Below are 26,425 nucleotides of genomic sequence, written 5' to 3' on the forward strand. Positions count from 1 at the left end.
ACAGTGAGACTGATAGGAGGTGGAGATGCGGAATTGGCTGTTCCCATACCCACCTGTGGTGGTTAAAAATCGGGAGGGATATCTCAGCTCTGGAGGCTCCCCTGAGGATTAAGCGGTCCCAGCCCCACATCAGGTTCCCAAGCCCAGGGTTCCAGTGCCTGGAAGAGAAGTCCCTATAACTTCTGGCTGTGAAAACCAGTGAAGATTGTGGCTGAGTGAGATGGAAGGCTGCTGGAGACCCAGGCGATCCTCTTAAAGAGTCAGGGCAGACTTAATTTAGACTCACTTGCTCTGAACTCAAGTACTGGAGCAGCAGCTTAAAAGGTGCCAGGGACATATGGGAGGAATGACATGTTCTGGCTTCAAGGTGAGCACTGGAGGGGCAGCTTTTGCCCAGATAGAGTGCTGGTAGAGGTCATTGTGGCTTTGCTGAGGCCCTCCCTACCCCCCAGCCAGCAGGTGGGTGCCAAATCGGAGTCTCTATCAATCTGGATAACACTATTCACCCAGCTTTGGTGATTCCCCAAGACCCAGCCCCACCCAACATTCAGGCCCACCTAAGCCATTTCCAGTGGCTTTTCCGTACAAATGGAAGATTAGATGAAACAGAAAATCAGCAGATCATATCAGCAATTTGGAAGAAAGGAAGCAGAAAACACCTGATCAGAACAGCAAAAAGAAAAAAGAAACCAAAAAAATGAAGATAGTTTAAGGGCCTCTGGACAACATCAAGCGTACCAACAATTGCATCATAGATGTACCAGTAGAAGAGAGAACAAGAAACTGAAAACCTATTTGAAGAAATAACAGCTAGCCCTAGCCGGTCTGGCTTAGTGGTTAGAGTGTCAGCCCATGGACCGAAGGGTCCCAGGTTTGATTCCAGCCAAGGGAATGCACCTCGGTTGCAGACTTGGCCCCGGTGGGGGCTTGAGTGGGAGGCAACCACTCAATGTGTCTCTCTCACATCGATGTTTCTCTCTCTCTCTCTCTCTCCCTCTCTCCCTCTCTCCCTCTCTCTCCCTCTCTCTCCCTCTCTCTCCCTCTCTCTCCCTCTCTCTCCCTCTCTCTCCCTCTCTCTCCCTCTCTCTCCCTCTCTCTCTCTCTCCCCCTCTCTCCCCCCCTCCCCCTCCCCCCCCCACTCTATTTGAAAAAGCAATGAAAAAGATATCCTTGGGTAAGGATAAAAAAGAAAAGAAAGAATAACTAAAAATTTCCTAACCTGGCAAGGAAATAGACATACAAGTCCAAGAAGCACAGAGTTCCAGACAAGATGAACCCAAAGAGGCCCACACCAAGACACGTCATCATTAAAATGCCAAAGGTGAAAAACAGAATTTTAAAAGCAGCGAAAGAAAAGCTGTTAGTTATCTACAAGGGAGCTCCTTAAAGACTGTCAGCTGATTTCTCAACAGAAACTTTGCAGGCCAGAAGAGATTGGCATGAAATATTCCAAAGTGATGAAAAGCAAGGACCTACAGCCAAGATTACTCTACCCAGCAAAGCTATCATTTAGAATAGAAGGATAAAGAGCTTCCTAGACAAGAAAATGTTAACTCCAACAAAACAGAAATGTTAAAGGAACTTTTTTTCTTCCCCCCCCCACTTTACCATAAATGTATGGGTTTATTTCTGGGTTCTTTATTCTGTTCCACTGGTCAGTATATTTGTTTTTATGCCAGTATCATACTGTTTTGTTAAGGGACTTACTGAAGAAGAAGAAGAAAATATGAACAATAAAGTGGCAATAACTACATATCTACCGAAAATTACTTTAATTTTTAAAAATTTATTGATGAGAGAGAGAAAGAGAGAGAGAGGGAGAAAGAGAAACATTGATTGGCTACTCCACTCATGGATGCATCCATTGGTTGCCTCTTGTATGTGCCCCAACAGGAGATCTAACCTGCAACCTTGACGTATCAGTATGATGCTCCAACCAACTGAGCAACCTGACCAGGGTTCTACCAACAATTACTTTAAGTGGATTAAATGCTAAAAGATATAGGGTGGCTGAATGGATAAGAACTCAAGATCCTTACATGTACTGTCTATAGGAGACTACAGATCAAAAGACACACATAAACAAAGTAAAGATATGGAAAAGATATTTCATGACAGTGGACACACACACACCCCCCAGGCAAAAGAGACTTATACCAGACAAAATAGACTTTAAAACAAAGGCTTTAACAAGAGAAGAATCCAGCAGTTCCACTTCTGGGTATTTATCCAAATTCAAAACACTAATTCAAAAAGACAATAACGTATGCATCCATATGTTCATTGCAGGATTATTTACAATAGCTAAGATATGGTAGACACTTAAGTGTTGTTCATCAGTAAATGAATGGATAAAGGAGATGTGGTACATATATATAAATGCAATATGATTTAGCCATACAAAAGAATGAAATCCTGCCATCTGCAACAACATAGATTGACCTAGAGGGTATTGTTCTGAATGAAATAAGTCAGACAGAGAAAGACAAATGCCATATGATTTTATTTATATGTGGCATTTAAATAACAAAATAAATGAATAAACAGAACAGAAACAGACTCATAGATACAAAGAACATATGATGATGGCCAGATGGGAGGGAGTTGAGGGGATGGAGGAAAAAGGTGAAGGAATTAAGAAGTACAAGTTGGTAGTTACAAAATAGTCATAGGGATGTAAAGTATAGCATAGGGAATATAGTTGATAATATTGTAATTATGTATGGTGTTAGATTTGTGCTAGATTTATTGGGGTGATCATTTCCTAAGTTATATAAGTGTCTAATCACTATGTTGTATACCTGAAACTATTACAATATTTTATGTCAACTACAATTGAAAAAAAATTTTAAAAAGATATTTAACACACTAAGAGAGAAGAGGTCAAACTATCTTTTAGCAACTTAATTTTTTTTGAATGAGAATAGATACAACTAAAATAAAAATTTTCAAAGAAATGGGTAGAGAATATGAACTTAACATAATTTTATTCCCATAGTTTTGTTTTGTTTTGTTTTTGTTAATCCTCACCTGAGGATATATTTTTTCCATTGATTTTTAGAGAGTGAAAGAAGAATGGTGGGAGGGGGAAAAAGAGAGACACATTGATTGATTACCTCACACATGCACCCCCACCGGGGTCCAGGATCAAACCTAAAACCCAGGTATGTGCCCTTGACCTGGAATCGAGCCTGAAACCCTTTCGTGCTTGGGCCGACACTCTAACCACTGAGAAACACTGGCCAGGGCTATTCCCCTAGTTTTAAAAGGGCTTATTGTTTTTCTCTGGCTCTAAAATCAATACAGCCCATTGTCAAAAATGCTGAAAAAAAAAAGTAAATAAGGAAATAAAGACTACCTATAATCATTCAAAGGCATCACTTTTTAGAATAAGTTTTTTTATAGTAATGTAGACTTAAGATGTTAAAGATAGTTTTACAGCCTGTTTTTTTTTTTTATTAATTTAATAGCATATCATAAATTTATTTCTATGTCAGTAACTGAAATGAAAAGTTTTTACTTGGAATCTGGAGTCATATTATCTGGGTTAGAATTCTTGCTTTTGTGCTTACTAACTCCTGTGTGACTGAACATGCCACTGAACCTATTTAAATTCTTGCTCTTTTAATTAAATAGAATTTATAATAGCAACATGTTTGTCGCTGTTAAATGAGGATGAATGATAATGTAAGTAAAGCACATAGTGCAAAACCTGGCAATATAGGGAGAACCTATTTAATTCGTTCACTTAGCAAATATTTAACATCTACTTTGTGCATTGTAGCTGCACTGAGCTACAGTATTGAATAAAATAGAGTAAAATATGTAAGTTATGTATTGTATGAAGCATTTTATATTAAATATATAACTAAAATGAAGTAGAGAAAAATAAAATAATATAAAAAAATTCCTTGCCACATGGAATTTATATTTTAGTTGGAGAGTGTGGTATAATAAAAAATAAATATTTGGTTTTTGTTTCCAGTCCTTGGCACAGAGTTTCTAAAGCCCTTGGAATTTCTTTCCTTTTTCATTTTCTTGAACTTTAATTTGATTTTACATATATATAAATATATACACATTGATTTTGGTTTTCCACTTATTTGTGCATTCATTGGTTGATTATTGTATGTGTCCTCACCTGGGATCGAACACGCAACCTGGGTGTATCTGGATGATGCTCTAACCAACTAAGTTACCTGGCCAGGGCAAAAAAACCGTAGAATTTTGTGAGCAATAGGAGTGTAAATTATTCACAAGGAGTCCTTTTGTATCACTCCTGGATTTATGTTAATTAAGTGACTTACAGTGGGGTCTCTAGATAGCTTTAAGGCTGGTCTGGTCAGCAGTAAGACCTAGTGATCAGAAAGTGGGAACTCTAAGGCCTAAGCTCCTAGCCTCTGGAAGGAGAGTGCTTGTCCTGGAGATTGAGCTCTGTGAAAATTTTAACAATGAAATTCAATACTGAGATTCACAGTGCAGGAGGATGATATACTCAGGATCCATAGATAAACTTTAAAAAAAAAAACCTTTATTGATTTCAGAGAGAGGAGGGGAGAGGGGGAGAGAGAGTAGAAACATCAATGATAAAGTAATTCATCAGCTGCCTCCTGCACGTCCCTCACTGGGGACCAAGCTCACAACTGGGGCATGTGCCCTGACTGGGAATTGAACCTCAATCTCCTGGATCATAGGTTAATGTTCAATGCTGAGCCATCCCGGCCCGTCTAGATGAACTCCTCTTGAGTTAAGGACTTGAGTGTATGACAGCAAGCTATGTTACTAACTGCACAAGAGGGAATAAATAGTGCACAGACCTTGATGTGAGGACCTGCCAGATGTGTTCATGGAACAGCAAGGAGCCCAGTGGGGCTGGAGCAGAGAGAATGAAGGGGAACATAGTAGTGAATAAATTCAGAAAGGTAATGAAGACCCATGGAGGGCTTTGTGTATCATAGTATTTATGACTTTGGCTTTTCTTTTAAGTGAGAAGAGATGCCATTGGAGAGTTTCGAGCAGAGGAATGATGGGTCTGACTTTGTTTCTACTAGAGCACGTGCAGGGAGAGCGGTTAGGAGGTTATTGCAAAAATCCACATGTAAGTGATGGTGACAGAACAGTATGGTGCAGGGGAGAAGCTGAGAAGTCTCAAATTCTGGATATATACTTTTTAAAAATGTTTTTGAAATGTTTCGTTTTGTCCTTGTACATTCTGCTTAATATCAGCTTTCATCATTTTCTAGGTTACAGTTCCTCTCAGTCATCTCATCAATGCCTTCCATTCACCAAAAAGCACATCTTCTGTCAGTGCATCAGTTTCTCAAAATCAGCATCGAGATGTGGTTCCTGAGCATGAGGCTCCCAGCAATGAGGTAATAATAGTTTTTACCCTGGCTGTTTGAGAAAGCATTTTGATATAGTATGTTGTAAACATGTTTGAAGCATTTTTCTATGTTTAGGTATTCATAATAAGGTGGTTTGTCATCAGCCTAATCTCCTTTATGATTAAAGATGTCTAATTCTGACTTTATTGTACAGATAGAAAAGTTACTTTGTTTTATTCTTTATAAAAATTTTCATATGGAAGTAGATTTGGTATTCACGTCTAGGTTATTACTTATCTGATACCATTCAGATTTTTTTCAAAAATATTTATTGTTGAAAGTATTACAGATATCCCCCCTATTTTCCCCTTTTAATCCCCTCCACCCTGCATCCTCACCTCTCAACCCCCAGGCCTTCACTACACTATTGTCTGTGTCCATGGGTTATGCATTATATGCATATAAGTTCTTTGATTAATCTCTCCCCAGCCACTCCCCCACCCCACCTTCCCACTGAGATTCATCAGTTTATTTTGTTCATTAGATCCCACATATGAGTTAGATCATGTAAAACAGTCAGGAAGAATCAGAAAACCTGAATAGGCTAATAACAACTGATAAAATCGAAGCAGTAATCAAAAAACTCCCAGCAAACGCCTTGGTCTAGACGGCTTCACGGGAGCTTTCTAATTCTTTTAAGTTGTAGGGTTAGACAGTTAATTAAAAATTTTTCTTGCTTTTTGAGATAAGCCTGTAGTGCTGTCAACTTCACTCTCGGGACTGCTTCCCCTGTGTCCCATATATTTTGGGTGGTTGTGTGTTCATTTTCGTTTGTTTCCAGGAAGTTTTTTATTTCTTTCTTGATCTTATTGGTAACTCATTCATTGTTTAATAACATGCTATTTAGCCTCCATGTGTTTGAATGGTTTTGAGTGTTTTTACTGTAGTTGGTTTCTAATTCCATGCCATTGTGATCTGAGATGCTTGATATGATTTCAGTCTTCTTGAACTTGGAGAGACTTGTTTTGTGTCCGAATACGTGGTCTGTCTTTGAGCATGACCTATGTACACTTGAGAGGAATGTATATTCTGCAGCTTTGGGGGGAAATGTTCTGTAAATGTCAATTAAATCCATCTGATCTAGTGTGCCATTTAGAGTCACTGTTTGTGTGTTGACTTTTTGTCTGGAAGATCTATCCATTGAAGTCAGTGGGGTGTTAAAGTCCACGATTATGACTGTATTGCTGTTGATCTCTCCCTTAAAGTCCTTAAGGTTATTATTGATAGGTCCTTATTTATTGCCATTTTAATTCTTTATGCCTATGTTTCTCTATTTCTTATTATTACAGCAGTCCCTTTAACATTTCTTGCAGTGCTGGTTTGGTGGTAATAAACTCCTTTAGCCTTTTTTTTTGGTCTGGGAAGCTCTTTAGTTCACCATCTATTTTGAATGATAGCCTTGCGGGATAGAGTAGTCTTGTAGTATTGGTTTCAGACTACTTGTTTTGCATTATCTTGAATACTTTATACCATTCCCTTCTGGCCTGTAGAGTTTTTGATGAGAAATCATCTGACAGCCTTATGGGAGCTCCTTTGTAGGTAACGGAGTACTTTTCTCTTCCTGCCTTTAAGATGCTCTCTTTGTCTTGAATTTTTGGCATTTTAACTATGATGTGTCTGGGTGTGGGCCTCTTTGGGCTCTTGCTTGGGACTCTCTGTGCCTCCTGAACTTGTGTGGCTTTTTCCTTGACCAGGTTAGGGAAATTTTCTGCCATTATTTCTTCAAACAAGCTCTCTATCCCTTGCTCACTTTCTTCACCTGGCATACCTGTGATGCGAATATTGTTATATTTCATGTTGTCTCAAAGCTCCCTTAAACTGTCCTCCTATTTTTTAATTGTTTTTCCTTTTTGGTTCCCTGACTGATCTTTTTTCCTACCCTCTTATAATTCACTGATCTAATCTACAGCTTCCCCTAATCTTCTGTTTATTCCTTCCAATGTATTCTTTATTTCTTCTGTGTCGTTCTTCATTTCTGACTGGTCATTTTTCATAGTTTCCATATCTTTTCTTATGCTTTTGAGCATCCTTACAATCATTATTCTGAACTCTGTATCTGATAGATTGCTTATCTCCATTTCATTTATCTCTTCTTCTGGAGACTTCTCTTGTTCTTTCATTTGGGGCTTGTTTTCCTGTCTCTCCGTTTTGGCTGCCTGTTTGGGTTTGTTTCTATGTATTAGGTAGGCCTTCTAGGACTCTCAGTCTTTTTGGACAGTCTCTGGTGCAGGCCAATGTCAGATTTTTTTTTTGACTGACCTTGTTTAGAGCTATCAGTGATCCACAGTTTATGGCTCCCTCTGCTGCGGTTGGGTGTGTTTGGAAAGGACTGAGCTGTGCACCACGGTCTGCTTTTTTTTTTTTAAATATATCTTTATTGATTTCAGAGAGAGGAAAGGAGAGGGAGAGAGAGAGAAGCATCAATGATGAGAGAGTCATTGATCAAGCCCGAAGCCCGGGCATGTGCCCTGACCGGAAATCGAACCCTGATCGCCTGGATCCCAGGTCGATGCTCAACCACTGAGCCACGCCTGGCTGGGCCAGGGTCTGCTTTTCTAAGCCCAGTGTCCAGGAGCAGATCAGGCAAAGATTCAAAACATCCAAATGCTGATTGTTATTCAGTCTCTTAATGAGACTGAGGCTGTAGATCACAGCAAGGTGTAAACTTCACAGGGTGGGATGAGAGGTTTTCCAATTGCTTCCCCCTCAGGCTAAAGCTTCCTGGATAGTAAAGGTCTGCTTGAGAAATATGTTCTCTGCAGTATGGGGGAATGACTTAGCACAGGAATTCAGATGGCTGCCCTCAACCTCTCCCCAGGGCCAGCACCCCTCGATTTTCTTCACACAACTTCAGTCCACTCTGCCCTCCTTCTGCCAGAGCCCAAGGTGAGTGCATTGGCCTTTTAAGAGTGTGCCTGCATCACCACCCATCTCTCTCTGGCAGACAGAAACCCTGTTGCTTTTCACAGCCAGATGTTATGTGGGCATCTTTTCAGTTTTGGTGCTCTGGGCTAGGGATCCAGTTTGGGGTTTGGACCCCAGAGTTCTCTGTTGAGCCCCCCCCCCCAGCTGAGACATCCTTCCGGAACTCCAACTGCTGCCTGCAGGAGCCTAGTCTGCCCTCTTGTGCCTCATACTTTCTACCAGTGTCTATGTTGTCACCACTTTATGTTTTTGGTTATAGGGGTTCTCTCCACCTAATCCTCAGTTGATTATTCAGAATAGTTTTTCTGTATTTTATTTGTAATTCCAGTTTGGTCCTCGGAGAGTGTCAGTGCAGCTTCCTCTTAATCCATCTCCATCTTGGAATCCTATGAATTTTTTTTTTCCTTCACAGTTTCACTGATAGAAGATTCATTCTTACCATAGATCTTAGCAACCACAGCTTACAGTTTTTTTTCTTTTCTTATTAAGTCAAGAACTTTCACCTTTTCACTTAAAGGAAGTACTTTATGGCTTTCTGTTTGATGTATCTGAATTGCCAGCATCACTACTTTTACACTTTGGGGCCATTACGTATTAAGTAAAAGAAAGGTGACTTGAGCAGTTACGGTCCTAACGAAGAATACAGTCTTGGATCTGATAACCAAGAGGGCTACTAAGTGATTAACTGGCAGGTAGCCTATCCAGCATGGATATGCAGGAAAAGGGATGATTCATGGCCCCAGGCCTTACGGAAGGATTCACTGCTATCTGTAGTTATGTTAGAATTGTTTTAGGGTAAGTGTATTGCATGGTTTTCATACATTTTTGACTCTTTAGTTTCCCTCCTTTATGAAGTTGGATATGAGTAACTACAGAACCTCTCAGTTTAAAGAAGGATCTCAGCAATGAGGTGAGAGGAGTTGAGATACCCTGTGGTAGCAGAGTATACAATTTATTTATCAAATGAGCTTTTATTTATGGGCATTAGAGACTGGAGGATGGTTTAAAGCTCCAAGGACTGGTGATGATACCATTGAGAATCTAATTTTTTCAACCTTTGTCAAACCTCACATGGCTGACTTTGGGAAAACTAAAACTGTAAAAATATTTTCACCAATTTAAATATTAAAAAGAAAAAGGAAATCAATACATTCGTTAGATTTTTAAAAACCCCATATTGTTTCAACTTATAAGTACTCTATAAATTAAATATATTGATAACATTAATGCTTACTTGATTGACTTAATGTTTTACAGCCTGTGCTTAACTTAAGGGACCTTGGATTATCTGAATTAAAAATTGGACAGATTGATCAATTGGTAGACAGTCTACTTCCTGGATTTTGTAAAGGCAAAAACATTTCTTCCCATTGGCATACATCCCATGTTTCTGCACAGTCCTTCTTTGAAAATAAATATGGTAAGTTAATATATTTTATGTTTTAATTTATTTCAGTATTATTAATAATTATAGTAGATACCATTTATTAACATGCACTGTGTACCAGGTTCTTTGCTGACTGTTTTCCTTTCTTCCTTTCTTTTGGCTAACTTTTTATATTGGAATTATTTTATTTTTAAAATATGTTTTTATTGATTTTAGGGAGAGAGGAAGGGAGAGAAGGAAAGAGAGAGAGAGAAATATCGATGGGAGAGCGAAATATCAATTAGCTGCTTCCTGCACGCCCCCCACCGGGGATCGAGACCATAACCCCAGGCATGTGCACTGACTAGGAATCGAACTGGTGACCTTTTGGTGCACGGGACTATGCCCAGCCAACTGAGCCACACTGGCCAGGGCTATGTTGGAATAATCTTAGATTTACAGAGAAGTTGCAAAGGTAGTACAGAGTTCTTATATACACTTCACCTGGCTTCTCTTAATGCTGACTGTTTACATAACCATGGTTCATTTGTCAAAACTATGAAATTAATATTGGTGCATTACTTTAAACTATAGACTTTATTTAGATTTTTACCATATAAAAGTTTAACTTTGCCAAAACACTAGTTTTTCCTCTAGGATCCATTTTCTGTTCCAGGATTTAAAACATTACTACATATATTTGATTCCAGGTAACATACTACTAATCTCTGAGAATATATTGAAGAAACAGTCACAGTCCCTTTTATAGAATGTCTACATATTTTCTTGAGTCTTGTAACAATCTGGAACAAATAAGTGGATATTTGTTGAAAGAGATATTAGCTTTATGAATTTCTTTTTGGATGGTTCTTAAACAAGAAATGTTAGAGGCTTGTCAGAATACTTGTTTTATATTGATGGAAGAACAGATTTTTAAAATCAGTACAAGCCACCCTAACAGGATTGAAACCACAACCTAGGCATGTGCCCTGACCGGGAATCCAACCTGAAATCCCTATATCATGACAGTGCTATTTACAATAGCTAAGATCTAGAAACAGCCCAAGTGCCCATCAGTAGATGAGTAGATAAAAAAGCTGTGGTACATTTTCACAATGGAATACTACTTCACCGTAAAAAGGAAGAAACTCTTACCCTTTGCAACAGCACGAATGGACTTGTAGATTATTATGCTAAGCAAAATAAGCCAGTCAGAGAAAGACAAATAGCACATGATCTCACTTACAGGTGGAATGTAATGAACAAAATAAACTGACCAACAAAATAGGACCAGAGGCATGGATACATGGAACATACTGACAGATCTTAGAGGGGAAGGGTGTGGGGGGGACTAGAAGAGATTAACCAAAGAACATAGGCATATATGCATAGCCCATGGACACAAATAATAATGTGGTGAAATCCTGGGGTGGGGTGGGGGTTTGGTGGAAGGGATCAAAGTTGGGAGGAAATGTGGGACATCTATAATAGTGTCGACAAAAAAAATTAGCCCTGGCTGGTGTTGCTCAGTGGTTAAAGCATCGGCCCACGCACAAAGGGTTGCAGGTTCGATTCCCAGTCAAGAGCACGTCACTGGGTTGCAGGTTTGATCCCCTGCTCTGGTCAGGGCACATGAAGGAGGGAACCAATCTGTGTTTCTCTCACATCGATGTTTTTTTCTCTCCTTCCCTCCCTCCCTCTAAAAATTAATGGAATAAATATCCCCAGGTGAGGATTAACAACAACAATAGAACAAAAATCAGTACAAGCTATAAAAGCCCAGGAACAAAAGAGAGAGCAGGTTTGAATAGTTTTGTGATGGTTTGATTTGAAACTGTACTTCGTATAAACTTAATTCATTTACTAATCTTTTTTTTTTTTTTTTACTTTTGCTTTTAATTCACGTAAGGGCTGAAGGATAAATAAAGAATTCAGGAGTGAGAAAAAATGAAGTTTTTGAGTTTAGGGCTTAGATTAAGTATCTGCTTCTATTTGTTTATCTTTTTGTGCTGTACTAACTTCTTCCTGAGACTTAGTGATTAAGAGCAAGGAGTATCCCTGGCCACTGTGTCTCTGGTTACAGCATTGGCCTGTGCACTGAAGGGTTGTGGGTTTGATTCCTGGTCAGGGTCACGTACCTGGGTTGTAGGTTTGATCCCCTGCCCTCGTCAAGGTGCATGCTGGTGGCAACCAATCCATGAATCTCTCTCACATCGATGTTTTTCTGTCTCCCTCCTTCCTTCCCTTCTACTCTCTCTAAAAGTCAATGGAAAAAATAATCCTCTGGTGGAGATAAACAACAGCAATAAAAAGAGTGAGGAGTAGATTTAGGATCAAATTCAATCCTGCCTTTGATTGTGGTATTTATTTCTCTAAATTGCTGGTTTTCCATAAGATTGTGAGGAATAACTATCTCATTTTAGAGGACCAGATGAAACAATTTAAAATACTTCAGGCCCATTGTAAGTGTTCAGTAGAGTAAGTTATTTGTTATTATTATTATTATTAATGCTCTTACAGTTTTCATATTTACAGATCCTTATAAGGTGGTTTCTCTTACTGCCAGCCATTTTCTAGGCTTAGGCATGCAGAAGTATTAGGAAGAGGTTTCTGACTTCACTCTAAGGGTTCTTAGAAGAATTCTCAAATCCTAACTGAGATACAAGAATAGATGAGAACACTGTTTTTGTTGTTTCTGCATAACTTTTTCGTAGGCTCATTGATGTAAAGTAGGATGGGGCCCATTAATCAAGAATTGGAGTTAGGAAGGAACTCCAAAGTATTCATGGCTTATAGCTATGGAAGGAATTTTCTTTGTTCCAAATGACTATGGAGGCTTTAAAGAGAAAGTAGCAGTACATCTGGTTTTATCACATTGTTCATTAGAGGTTTTTAAATTGTCTCTAGGATATAATAATTCTTTACCTTTTTATGCTCCTAACTAAAAGTAACTTCAGCGAAACATAATGCCTTTTACCTCTTGATTTTAATTTCATTGGTTGCTATTTGTATATCAGATAACAAGATTGACAAGTGATAGTAAAGTGATGAAGAACTATATTTAGATATTTCTAAAAGTTATGTGCATATAAAAGGGAAAACTCATATTTTGGTTTTTCTAATACTTGGTAAAATTATGTTTTATATAAAATTTTTTTATGGTGTGGCAATTAGAATATTTACTTTTTTCATTTTCTCTCCAGGTTACATAGATGTATTTAGCACTTTACGTTCCTCTTGCTTGTACAGACAACATTCAAGAACTCTGAAGAGCATTTGTTCAGATCTTCAGTACTGGCCAGGTATGAAGCAACAACTTTATTTATTTTGGTAAAAATAGATGTATTTAATAGATTCTGATTTGTTTTTTTTTAATGATTGTAAACATTCATTTGTAGCTCACAGTAAAACTTACAGAGTATTTGTTATTGAATAGTTTGGGTATGTCTGTGTAATTATGTGGAAAAAATAAAGTAGCTAAATTTTGAGTGATAAGTGTCACAGTAAATCATAGTCTAGGGCACTTACGTACACCTGCTTCAAAATAATTAAGCACATTTGTTTACTTTCCCTCATTATCAAAATCCTATTGCAAAGAAAAAAAACAGAAAAATGAGAAAGAAGTCAGGGCAAGAGAGAGGAATTTTGTCACTGGATTAGAAATTTGAGGACTTTACATAAGTTATAAAGTAGATGACATCAAATTGATAGCAAAATCAAATATACATTTATTCATATTTATTGAATGTTATTACATGATCATATATTGGGCACTAGTGATGGGTTTTAGGTGACAGTGTTAAATAAAATTACAGATGCTATCTATGTTTATGGAACTCAGATTGATACCAGAGGTGTGTACTACTATTTTTGGTGGAAATTAGGAAAACTCCAAAGTTGGAATCATTAATACTGGGCTCTGGGATGGTTGATATAGTAGACAATTGAAAGATATCCAGAAGTGGGCCAATCAATCACAGAGCAGATGTAGCATTTAAATTTTAGGCTACAGTTGGCAAAAAACTGTAATATGGGTGTGTGTGAGTGTTGAGAAGAGTTCGTCTCTGAAGACTCCTGGTTTGGACATTGATGCCAAAGAGAGGGACAAGACAGTAGTACTCCAGATTACTTTTGGACTTGAATCATGCACTGAAGGTATCCTGCTCATTCACTATAAGCCTTTGTTTTATAGTCTAAATACATTTACCACCTTCATAGTTTTGAAGAAACGTATCAGTGGATTCGCAAGACTCTCCATGTATTTGAGGAAAACTTGTAGCATGAGAGACGAGGCACCAACTTGAGCAGAGAGACCAGTAATCCTCTGAAGAAATTGTTAATGCAGAAGACAGAAGTATACTTAAGGATATATTTTTAAATATTCATGGAGATAAAAACTGACCACGTATTTGGATATGAAGTATATCTTCATTTTCAAAATGTTTAAAATTCAGAGGTCAGGTTCTCTGATAATGTTATAAAACTGAGATCAGCCTGACCAGTGTGGCTCAATGGTTGGGAGTTGACCCATGAATCTGGAGGTCACATGGTTCAGTTCTCATTCCGGGCACATGCCTGGGTTGTGGGCTTGATCCCCAGTAGGAGGCTTGCAGGAGTCAGCCAATCAGTGACTCATCATTGATGTTTCAATCTCTCCCTTCTTCTCTCTGAAATCAATTAAAAAATATTTTTTAAAAAACCCCAAAATTAAAATAACAAAGGATAGCTAAAAAATACCTAAATATGTGGAAATTTAAAGATACTTTTCTGAGTGTCTTGTGACTGAAGAGAAATATCAAAACTGAAATTACAATTTTTTAATGAACCATAATGAAAATCTGCATATCAAAATGTTTGGGTTGCTGACACACTGAAACAGAGAGCATTGTATAATTTATTACGAAATTGTCAGGAACTAGCCTGAGAAATGAACAAACTTGAGTTCCAGCAGTGGGAATGAAAGAGAAAGAGACGAACAAAGTTATGGGATTAGGAGGACTGCCCTCCAATGAGGAGCACCCCTAAATGGCTTCAATGCCTTTATTATATAGTAAGTAACAAACAGTTGGTAATGAGGTGAGTGTGATACAAAGTAGTTCCTTCAAGGCTGCATAAATACTCTTTCAGAGTAAATATCCTGCCTCCTGCATGAGCCCAGACCTTGGTAATTTCTTTATCTCAGCTTCTCATAGGAACTTGTGGGGAGGGTCGAGTCCTTGACTTCAGACCCTCATGTAACGTGGACCATGTCCAGACACGTCACTGGCTCCCAGCACGAAATAAAGAGGATGGGAAATAAATTAACATTTTGAGAATTTTTTAAATGTGAGAAATTTTAATATGGATAAAACAGACATTAAATTAAATGAATATAACAGCAAGAAGTTTTACTTACTTAAATCAAGAACAAGTTTATTTAAAAAAAAATAGAACAAACAAATCTGATTAAGAAACAATAAGAAAATACAAACAATATTAGAACTTTAAAATGGGAACTGCCACAGAGAATGAAGATTATAAAATTATAAGAATATTCACAAAGACAGATACCATATGATTTCACTCATGTGGAATATTGAAAAACAAACGATGCAAAACCTCATATATCCAGAGAACAGATCAGTGGTTGGGAGGAAGGGGGTTGGGAGATAGGCAAAAAAGGGCGAAGGGGTTCAGTTGCATGGTGATGAATAGTAACTAGATTTTGGGGGCTGATCACTTTATAGTATATACAGAAGTCAAATTATAATGTGAACTTGAAATTTATATAATAAAAAATAATAAAATTGCCTGGCCAGTGTTGCTCAGGTGTTGAATGTTGACCAATGCACCAAGAGGTTGCCAGTTCAATTCCTGGTCAGGGCACATTTCCGGGTTGTGGGCTTGATCTCCCAGTAGGTGCCATGCAGGAGGCAACTGATAGATGTTTCTCATTGATGTTTCTATCTCCCTCTCCCTTCCTTTCTCTCTAAAAAAAGTCAATAAAAATATTTTAAAAATTAAAAAATTACAAGGTACTATATATAATTTTATATGGTAAATAAAAATGTTGAAACAGGTAATTTACTCAAGATATAAATTAGCAAAATTGACTCAATAAGAGATAAGACAATACCATAAAATTTGAAAGGTAATATTTTTCAAATAAAATTCCTTTGCCCCAAAGCACTAGGCTCAGATGGTTTTATGGCTGAATTCTGTTTTGTTGGATTAGGAGCCTCCTGTTATTTAAAAAAAAAATTTTTTTTAATAAGGAAAAGATAAAGTAGGCTTCCCTGTTTATTTCATGAAATGACCACTGAGTGATATTAAAATATTACCAACAAAAAAGATACAAAGGATCGATTTCGGTCAAGATGGTGGCGTACATAAGCACAGTACTAGCATCCTCTCACAACCACATCAAAATTACAACTAAACCACAGAACAACCATCATTTAGAACCGCTTGAAATATGGCTGAATGAATGGAAGTTCTACAATTAGATAATTAAGAAGCCACACTGAGACTGGTAGGAAGGGCAGAGGCACAGACTGGGCTGATCCAATACCCATGTATGGTGTGATTTTAATTCAGAGGGATATCTAGGCTGTGGAGATCCCCCATGAGGAGCAAGGGGTCCAAGCCCCACAGCAGAACCCTCAGCCCAGTGTTCCAGTGCTGGGACGATAAGTCCCCCTTAACCAAGTTATAAAAACCAAGGGGGTTTGTGGCTGAGTGACAAGGAAGCTGCTGGCCCTAGGCAGTTTTGCTTAAAGGACCGGCACACTGACTTACTCAGACTCACTCCCTCTGAGCTCCAGCACTGGGGCAGCAGCTTGAAAGATGCCAGGAACATATGGGGAGGAACTAAATTGTTTGGCATCAGGGCATGATCTGAGGGGCAGCTTTCTCAGACAAAAGTGCTATTAGTGGTCTTTCCTTTGCTGAGATTTCCCCCCCCACAGTGCCCACAGGCAGTCACCATAGCTGAGTCTCCATCAACCTGGCTCACACTGTTTGCCCTGCCCTGGCGACTTCCTGAGACCCCGCCCCACCCAAGCTGTTTGCAGTGGCTTTTCCATATGAATGGCCTGTCCTAGCTCAGGCTTCAGGCTCTCCTAAAAACTTTTAAGAAAGCAGCAGCTGGCCTCAGTGTGCCCCATACCTTTCAATAAGGGGCTAGCAATAGCCTGTCTTGGTTCACAGCTTGGCCTCTCCTGGGCACCTCCAAGTGCATCACAGATAGCAGCCATCTATAGATTGCTCTGTAGCTCATGCTGGGAGGCATGAGCCAGTGCACCCCGTGGTCAGCTTTAGATCACACCAGATTTCAACCCTAGCACATCCACCAGCAACACACTGAAGGGGCAGACTTGGTGAACAGCAAAGCCCCACTGTAGTAAATCCTGCTCCATAGGGGTGTCTTCTGTACAGCAGCTCTTCCCCTGTAGTCTCAGTTGGTCTGCTCAGTTGATCGGCCTGGAGGGTCAATTCCTCCCAGTGATGCCAACAGTAATCAAGGTTAAACTACAACGGAGTGTGCACACAGCCCACACAGGGACCACCTAGAGTGCCCAGCTCAGGTGACTAGGGAGGCTGAGCCACTAGGCTGTATAGGACACCTGCAACATACAGTCACTCTACCAATTCCAGGAGACATAGCAATTCTACCTAATACATTGAAACAAACACAGGGAAGCAGCCAGAATGCGGAGACAAACATGTTGTAAATGAAAGACCAGAAGAAATCTACAGAAATAGAACTGAATGAAATGGAAGCAAGCAAACTACCAGATTCAGAGTTCAAAACAATGGTTATAAGGATACTCAAGGAACTTAGGGAGAATTTGAAGAAACTTAGTGAGAACATCAACAACATAAAAAGGACCAGTCAGAAATGAAGGATACACCGACTGAAATGAAGAATAATATACAGGGAATCAACAATAGAGTAGTGGACACCAAGAATCTGATCAGCAATTTGGAATATGAGGAAGCAAAAAACACCCAGTTAGAACAGCAATAAGAATAAAGAATCCAAATTTTGAAGATAGTATAAGGAGCCTCTGGGACTAGTTCAGGTGTACAAAGAATCACATGATGGGGCTGCTGGAAGGATAAGAGAGGGTCTGAGAAATGGAAAACCTATTTGAAAAAAATAATGACAGAAAACTTCCCCTGCCTAGTGAAAGAAATAGACTTAGAAGTCCAAGAAGCACAGAGAGTCCCAAGCAAGATGAACCCAAAGAGGCCCACAGCAAGATATATCATAAATAAAAGGCCAAAGGTTAAAATCAGCAAGAGAAAAGCAGTTACCTTCAAGGGAGCTCCCATAAGACTGTCAGCTGATTTCTCAACAGAAACTTTGCAGGCCAGAAGGGAGTGGCAAGAAATATTCAAAGTGATGAAAAACAAGGCCCTACAACCAAGATTACTCTACCTAGCAAAGCTATCATTTAGAATTGAAGGTCAGATAAAGAGCTTCACAGACAAGAAAAAGCTAAAGGAGTTCACCACCACCAAACCAATATTACATGACATGTTAAAGGGTCTTCTTTAAGGAGACGAAGAAAAAAAATGATAAGTATGGACAATAAAATGACAATAAATACATACTTATCAACAATTGAATCTAAAAATAAAAACAAATGAACAAGGAATCTAATGAACAAAAGAAACTGATGAATAAAGTAGAACTAGAGGCATGGAAGCATGGAACAGACTGAAGAATCTCAGAGGAAAGGGATGATGGAGGCAGGAAGAGATTAAAGAATTTATATGCACACATGCATTATCCATGGACACAGACAACAGGGTGGTGAATGCCTGGGTGGGGCGGGACCCAGGTGGAGGGGGTTAATGGAGGAAGAAAGGTGGGGGACATCTGTAATACTCTCAACAATAAAGATTAAAAAAGAAATTTAAGACAAAAACAAACAAGGATACAAAGGATCAATTTAGCTTAATATAAATTGATACAGAAGCCCTAAATAACATCTGAAAAAGCAGGCTTAGAATGTGCTAACAATTATGTTGAGAAGTACAAGAGAGAAGTATGTTATGTTAATTGATTGGAGAAGAAAAGCAATGTTATTTTAGTGTATGATAAAAAAGGTGTGTGATATATTTTAATTGCTGTGTTTCCTAAAAATTCTTAGAAAGCTAGAATAAAAATTTTAATTTCTTTAAGGATAGTTTTTAGAATCTCATTAATATTAGAAACAAGATGTTTAATATCCTGTTTTTGTGCAGCAGTAATTTGGAGTTATATATAAGTTAAAAGAAGGGGCAGAATTATAATTTTAGCAGGTGATATGATTGTTTACCAGAAAATTCAAGAAAATCAACTGAAAGGCTGCTCAAGTAGTAAGAGTTTATTACATTGGTACCATATAAGGTAAATGAATAAAAATCAATAGTTTATTTTATTTTAGCAATAGGGTTTATTTACAGTTTCTTCAAAACCCAGCAAATATTTTATCCTGACAAGAAACATGCAACATAATGTATACATGCATATGTGTGTCTGCATAGAAAATTTCACTGCAGAAAGTAAAAGAGCAGAGTAAAATAAAAAGGAAAATACCATAATCCTTTTTGGAAGGACTTAGTATTATAACAGTATCAACTTATACCCAAATTTATCAATTCAGTACAATTCCAATAAAGATTTGTAATGAAAATCAAAAAGTTGATTTTAAACTTGGGTGTTAAAAAAAAAAAGTTCCAACTAGGTAAAGGTCTGAAAAAAAAAAAAATCAAAGTATTAGGTGAAGTCAGTAGACTACCTTTAAAATCATAGTTTCAATGTGGGACTCTTATCAAAGCACAATGCAAAAAACTATAGATTAAAAGATAGGGCTACATTAATTTTATAAATTATTGTATCAAAAGACAAAGACATTAAAGTGTTTGAATTATACATAACTAAAGGTTAGTATACATGACATCCATATTCTACAAATGAAAATATGTGCGCAGGTCATGAGTAGTTAATTCACTAAAGAAATAAAAGTAGTCAATAAAAATAAAAAAATTTTCTATGACTTACTCTCATTTCGAATCCAAATTGCAAATTAAAACAAGATACTACTTTTTGCCCATCAGATTTGTACAAATTAACAAGATTTATATTATCCATTGTTTCAAGGGCTGTGGAGAAAAGGATAATCATATTCATTGGTGGGCATATAAATTGATAATAGTTTTATAGAGAGTAATTTCTTAGTGTTAAACCATGTAAATCTTACAGTTTCACTTTTAAGAATTTAGTCTACATGTATTGAAAGATAATAGGCACAATAATTTTACTGCAGCATGTGTTTTGCAGTAAAAACTAGGAAACAACTAATGTCTGGAGTAAGAGAAATGGTTTAATATGGTTGCTATACTCAGATAAAAGTTGGAAAACTGTAAATAGACATTAAACTGAATGTACTGTCTGATGTTATTTTGAAAATGTCCATGATATATTAAGTGAAAGAAAACAATTGCAGAAAGTTATGTACTATTTTTATAGAAAGAGCCTGTGTTTAAATTCATAGAAGTATAGTCATGGAATTGTTCACTAATACTGGTTAATTATGGGAAGTAGGAGTGGGGTTTGAGGAATTAGGAGAAACTGATTTTTATTTGATATGCATCTATGTTTTTTGTTTTGTGTACATTTTTAATTACCAAAGTAAAAGTAAAGTTAATTACATAGATCAATTCATTTTAATGACAAGTGTGTTGAAATGTCAGGGAAAGAACTCTGTTAAAAAATAAGATGAAAACCTAGGATGTATAAGTATGGTGTCAGCATTTTGAATCTTAGGCGTTCTCTTCTTGTAAAAATTTACAATGAGAAGTAAATGTGATGCTGTTTTATTCAGTTTTCATACAGTCTCGGAGTTTTAAAACGTTAAAATCAAGGACACGACGTCTACAGTCCACCTCTGAAAGATTAGCAGAAACACAGTATATAGCACCATCATTTGTGAAGGTAATTAGACTTTTTTTTTTTTGAAAGAGCAATAATTTTCGAGTTATTACAATGAGAATCTTCAATATCTGATTTATTTTATAGGCTTATTGATTTTCTCCCATTTTTCTGCTTACAATAAAGGATAAATATCCCATGTAATCCTAATTACTACACTTCTTTTGAGTACCAAATTTCTCTCTCCACTGGCCTATTAGAAATCTCCCTCCGTTTTTCCCCCCTACCAACCTATAGATGCTTATGAGTAGCATCTACTCAAGCTAGAAGCATGCTTATCAACTTTGATATGTCCATCTTCTCTTACCTCTCACATCCATTAATCACTAAGTCCTGCTGATCACTAAAATCCTGTTGATCCATTCCAACCTCTTAAATATTTCTTAAATCTTCATCCTCTCCCAGTTCTGTTGCATATATAGACTATTAGAATAATCTAGGCAAGAAATGGTTATAGGCACTCATGTAGTCTCCATGCCTTTAGTTTTACTGCCTTCAGTTTAGCCTCTAGACTGCCACCTACCAGTCTGTCTAAAATGTATTACATGTAATAATTGTATTCCTCTGCTTTATTGACACCTGCTGTGATATACAGGGCAAGTTATTGTTTATCTTCTGCTTACCATTTATTTGTTCTCATTTCTCAGTGTGTCACCCCCTCTGTACTTCTTCCCTCCTCCTCTCTTGGCATTTTAAAGTCCTGTCATACAAGACAGCTTGCAGTTCTTCAGCACTAAGGACTGTTGTTTAATGCCTCTGTCAGATTGTCCATGCTGTTTGTTCTCTGTGGCTAAGGTATCCCATTCTCTGAAAGGCCTTTCTTGACTTCCTTAGATAGCATTTATTTTACCACCATACCTAGTACTTCTAGCATAATATCAAAACTTTATTTATGTATCTCTTCCCAGTAGATGAAAAGCATTCAGATCATTGTTCATCTTTCCATCTTCAGAACTTAAACAGCACCAAGTATATGAAATGTGCTCAGTAAACATTTAATATATTAATGAGGTTTTCCTGTAGTACAGTTAAAGGAATGTGAACATCAAGCCATTAGAACCCTAAGTTACCCTGTTTTCAGTATAGTGTTCGTATAGAAAGTTTCTTGATATTGATTGATACAGGTATAGGATCCAGTGTTAGTTTCCTAGCCATTAATTAATTTCTTGTTGAGTTTTAATGAAATTTGTCCCACTGACAGTAAAATGAAAAACTAGAATTTCATTGAATTTTTTGTGTGTGAGTGGACAGAATATTTCTTGGGAGTGTTATTACCTTATATAGTCAGTCAATATTGTTGTGTTGTTTTATATTTAGGGATTTCTTTTGCGGGACAGGGGATCCGATGTTGAGACTTTGGATAAACTCATGAAAACCAAAAACATACCTGAAGCTCACCAAGATGCATTTAAAACTGGTTTTGCGGAGGGTTTTCTGAAAGCTCAAGCACTAACACAAAAAACCAATGGTAAGCTAATTTGATACTCATGTTGAAGAGAGTATCTGAAAGGAAGTGATTGTGGATAACTTTTCTACTAATTGTCTAACTTTTTAGTGGTTATATTGTATTATGTTTATAACTCAAGCTTTGTAGAAATGGAAATATCTGCTGGCATTTTCCCTTTCTCAACTGAGAAACCAAAGCCAAGGCTTTATGAAGTTTTTGGTAACAGCCTGCTGAAAGGAAATCATGGCAGTTATGCAGAAGAAGACCGATTCCCAAATTCCATGTGATGAAATATGATTACCATTTGTAAACTTAATGTTTGCATTTCATTGAACTGTCATTTCTCATTGGTACCATTTGATTTAAGGCTCTTTCTTTCTTCTCCAGATTCTCTAAGACGAACTCGTTTGATTCTCTTTGTTCTGCTGCTATTTGGCATTTATGGACTCTTAAAAAACCCATTTTTATCTGGTAAAGGCTTTTTTTATTTATTTCACTTATTAATTTAATTTGAAAAAGCTTTTTACATACTTATTTCTTTTTCATAGTCAGTCTACTTAAGACTTAGAGAAATAAAACAATGTTTATAGTTCTAGGATCTAGGCCTTTCATTCCTTAAGTCAAGACTTCTCAGATTGGGTCACTTTGAGACTTCTTTGCTTTGAAGTAGAAAAATTTTAATCTGTTATGATTGTGTACCATCTGCCATGTCAGAGGGCTTATTGTATTTACATTGATTTGTGGGTTATAAGAAAAGTTTCTTCAGGCACTGTACAAATTCAAATTTTGTGCGTTTTGAGAAAATAATGTTTTGTGAAAGTTCCAAGGATTGTGTTAGAGTGAAAATGTTATTTCAGCTTCTAGTAGTGGTTGGTTTCCTAGATTTTAATCCACACCTGAGTATAAGTTCTTTTTTCTTTGTTGATTTTTTTTTTTTTTTTTAGAGAGGAGGGGAGAGAAAGAAACATCGATATGAGAGAGAAACATTGATCGGTTGCCTCCCATACACGCCCGGACCAGGGATTGAACCTGCAACCTAGGTGTGTGCCCTGACTGGGAATAGAACCCACAGTCTTTTGGTGTATGGGACGATGCTCCAACCAACTGGGCCGCCTGGCCAGGGCTATACCTGTCCAATTATTAAATTAAAAAAACATGTAGCAGAATTTTATAATGGTAGTACAGAGTGAAATAGTTACCTATTTTAAAGACAAATAAGTTGAATTAATTAAAAATTAGTTTATATAAAGTTAACTGTGTTTAGTTTTTCAGTTTGCCAGTCTAAAATGATATAATAATGTGAGGTTTAAGTGATTCTAATTGCTTTTTCAACTATTTAATTTTTACTCTCTCTGTGATTATCTTGAGAGGTAAAAAACAATGTATAATTGAGAACATCAGTTGACTTGGATCAGGACTTCATCCTAGAACTTGCAGGTAGCCCGAGATATTTTAAAAGGTTTTTTGTGTGTCATGAAACCTGAGATGAGGTTTTTAACATCCAGGAATAGCTTTTATATCTAGATTTACTGTCTCATATTTCCTTTTATTTTCAAAAAAGAACTAGTATAGGTACGATAGAGTGATATTGGTGGGTTGTTAGAAGGATGACATGACCTCCGATTATTATTTTTTAATTGATGTCTTACATTTAGCAAAACATATATTACAGTATAACATATACTACCTTTGCGTAATTACTCTGATTTTTTATTAGGTCCAAGTGTTTCTGCTGCAAATTCATGTGGATTATTTATTAAGTCCTTCTGCATAGAGCCTTAAAAAGTAATTTAGTGGTCTAAACCAATTAGTGTCTGTTCTAGAATTACTATTTTAAATTTGCTCTCCAGACTTGTATGTTCTTGATATGTTAAATATTTCTTGTTAATCCTATATTTTTGCCTACTCATTTTTGGCTTTTATATTTCAGTGTCTTAAAGACATTATTTTTTACTTATTCTGAGGAAATTAGAAATTGCTCAGTTTACTGCTCATTTATGTCTGTCTAGGATGGAAGTTTACCTGAGGGGGAGAGGTTTAAGAAAACTTTTTGCTTCCCATAGTTGATTTGTTTATTCCCCATAGTTGATCTCAAATATTTTACTATCCTACAAAACTTTTACTGTCTTTCTTGTACTTAATGTTGTCATTACTGATAAATCATGTAAGGGCAAATAACAATTGTCAGAGGAAGAAGGCTGTTCAAAATGTAAAAGCTTCACCTTTTTTTTTAATGCCAGTGCTAAGTTTTGTATGCCAGATTAAGGCAAAATATTTCAAAGTGTAGATCCCTGACCAGCTGTATCAGGATAACTGAAGGTGACTGTTAAGAACTCAAACTCTTCAGGTACCCTTTTCCTAAATCTACAAACCAAAAGTTCTGAGCCATGTCCTGAGAACCTGCATTAACACATATTTCCAATGATGATTATGCACACTGGAGTTTGAGAACCATTGGTTTAAGATTTCTGTCATTGACTATTACAAGGAGAAGAGGAATGTAAGTTTTAATTGGAAAGTACAAAAATGTCTTTTTAATGTGAGTCATTTATTCCTTGAATATAGTCTAGAAATCCAGAAAACCTAGTTTCTACTTCTTACTCTGATTTAATGTGAAGTTAGATATATAATTTTTCTGGGCTTTGCTTTCTTGCATCTGAAAAAATAAGGTGGTTGGAATTTTATGAATCTGTCAAACATAAAAGCATTTTCTTTCCTTTAGTCCGCTTCCGGACAACAACGGGGCTTGATTCTGCAGTAGACCCTGTCCAGATGAAAAATGTCACCTTTGAGCATGTTAAAGGAGTAAGTTAAAAAGTTTACCTTGACCTCTTCATACATTAACTCTATTAGGTCAATATCTGATTCTAAAGGTTTGGATAATAGAAAATATATATATTGGTCTCTGCCTCCAGTTCCTGGCACAGAGCTCCTAAAACTCTCATAATTTCCTACATGATGAGAGCACTTGGGAGCATCTTTTGTTCAACTATTTGGGCTTTGACCACTATTCCTGACATAGAGCTTCTGAATCCCTTGGAATTTCCTGGATGATATGGAGTGTCTTTAGTTCTAATGAGGTATCTGTTGGTAGGCTTCTGGGTAGCTTTAGGATGGGGGCTGGTTACCAGAAAGACCAAGCCTTCATTAGAAGCTTGGAATTTTCATCCCCACCTCACATTCTGTAGAGAGGCAAGAGGGGCTGGAAAAATTAATGACTGCACTTACATAATGAAGCTCCCATAAAAACCCTAATAGTTTGGGTTCGGGGAGCTTCCAGGTAAACTTGTGGTGCTGGGAGAGCAGTGCATCCAGAGAGAGGGCATGGAAACTCTTATTGGTCTTTGTAACTTCAGTATCTAATACATCTGTATCTCCAAGTGAATAGAATGGATGAATGCTAGTTCATAGGCAGTTAGTTAAATTATTGGTTTGACAATAATTAATAGTGTCTTTTAAGTGCCAGTTCCTGTTTTAGGTACTGGGATAGAAGAACTAAAATAAATCTCTGATCTCATGGAGTTTTAGTTCTAACAGGAATTGCACAAGGATATATGGTATAGAGGGAAATAATAGATGTTAAGTGGTCAAGGGTTATGGTGGAAAATAGAGCAGGGTGTAAGGAGGATTGGAAGTTCTGGGGAAAAGGTGACAATTTTATTATTTTAAAAATTTTTATTTTTCAAATTACAGTTTATTTTCAGTATTATTTTGTATTAGTTTCAGGTGTACAGTATAGTGGTTAGATCTTCCCCCTGATATTTCCAGCACCCACTTTGGCACCATACATACTTATTACAGCATCATCGACTATATTCCCTGTGCTGTACTGTATATCCCCATGACTATTTCTGTGACTACCAGTTTGTACTTCTTAACCCCTCCATTTTTATCACCAGTACCCCAACCCCCATCCCCTCTGGCAACCAGCAGTCTTTTTTCCGTATCTATGAGTCTGTTTCGATTTTGTTGTGTGTTTATTTTCTTTAGATTCCACATATGAGTGAAATAACATAGTATTTATCTTTCTCTGTCTGACTTATTTCACTTCGCATAATACCCTCTAGGTCCCATCCATGCTGTTGCAAATAGTAAGATTTCATTCTTTTTTATGACTGAGAAATATTCCATTGTATATATGTACTAGCTTTTTTATCCACTTATCTGTTGATGGGCACTTGGGTTGCTTCCATATCTTGGCTATTGTAAATAATGCAGCAATAAACATAGGGGTGTATATATTCTTTCAAATAAGTGTTTTGGATTTCTTCAGGTATATATCCAGAAGTGGAATCCCTGGGTTATAAGGTAGTTCCATTTTTAGTTTTTTGAGGAAAGTC

General features: G+C 37.1%; 1 protein-coding gene across 1 annotated transcript in view; it reads left to right on the forward strand.

Annotated features, from left to right (window-relative positions):
- YME1L1 (YME1 like 1 ATPase) overlaps positions 1 to 26,425 on the forward strand; it is a 52,548-nt gene that overhangs the window by 2,186 nt on the left and 23,937 nt on the right. Inside the window, exons 2-8 of the mRNA XM_016219416.2 lie at positions 5,244 to 5,372; positions 9,567 to 9,729; positions 12,879 to 12,977; positions 20,532 to 20,641; positions 21,956 to 22,106; positions 22,473 to 22,556; positions 24,808 to 24,890. Of these exons, the coding sequence (XP_016074902.1) occupies positions 5,244 to 5,372; positions 9,567 to 9,729; positions 12,879 to 12,977; positions 20,532 to 20,641; positions 21,956 to 22,106; positions 22,473 to 22,556; positions 24,808 to 24,890 (819 nt within the window). The remainder of the gene's footprint in view (positions 1 to 5,243; positions 5,373 to 9,566; positions 9,730 to 12,878; positions 12,978 to 20,531; positions 20,642 to 21,955; positions 22,107 to 22,472; positions 22,557 to 24,807; positions 24,891 to 26,425) is intronic.

Source organism: Miniopterus natalensis, chromosome 1 (assembly GCF_054644295.1).
Source record: "Miniopterus natalensis isolate mMinNat1 chromosome 1, mMinNat1.hap1, whole genome shotgun sequence".
Lineage (NCBI taxonomy): Eukaryota > Metazoa > Chordata > Mammalia > Chiroptera > Miniopteridae > Miniopterus > Miniopterus natalensis.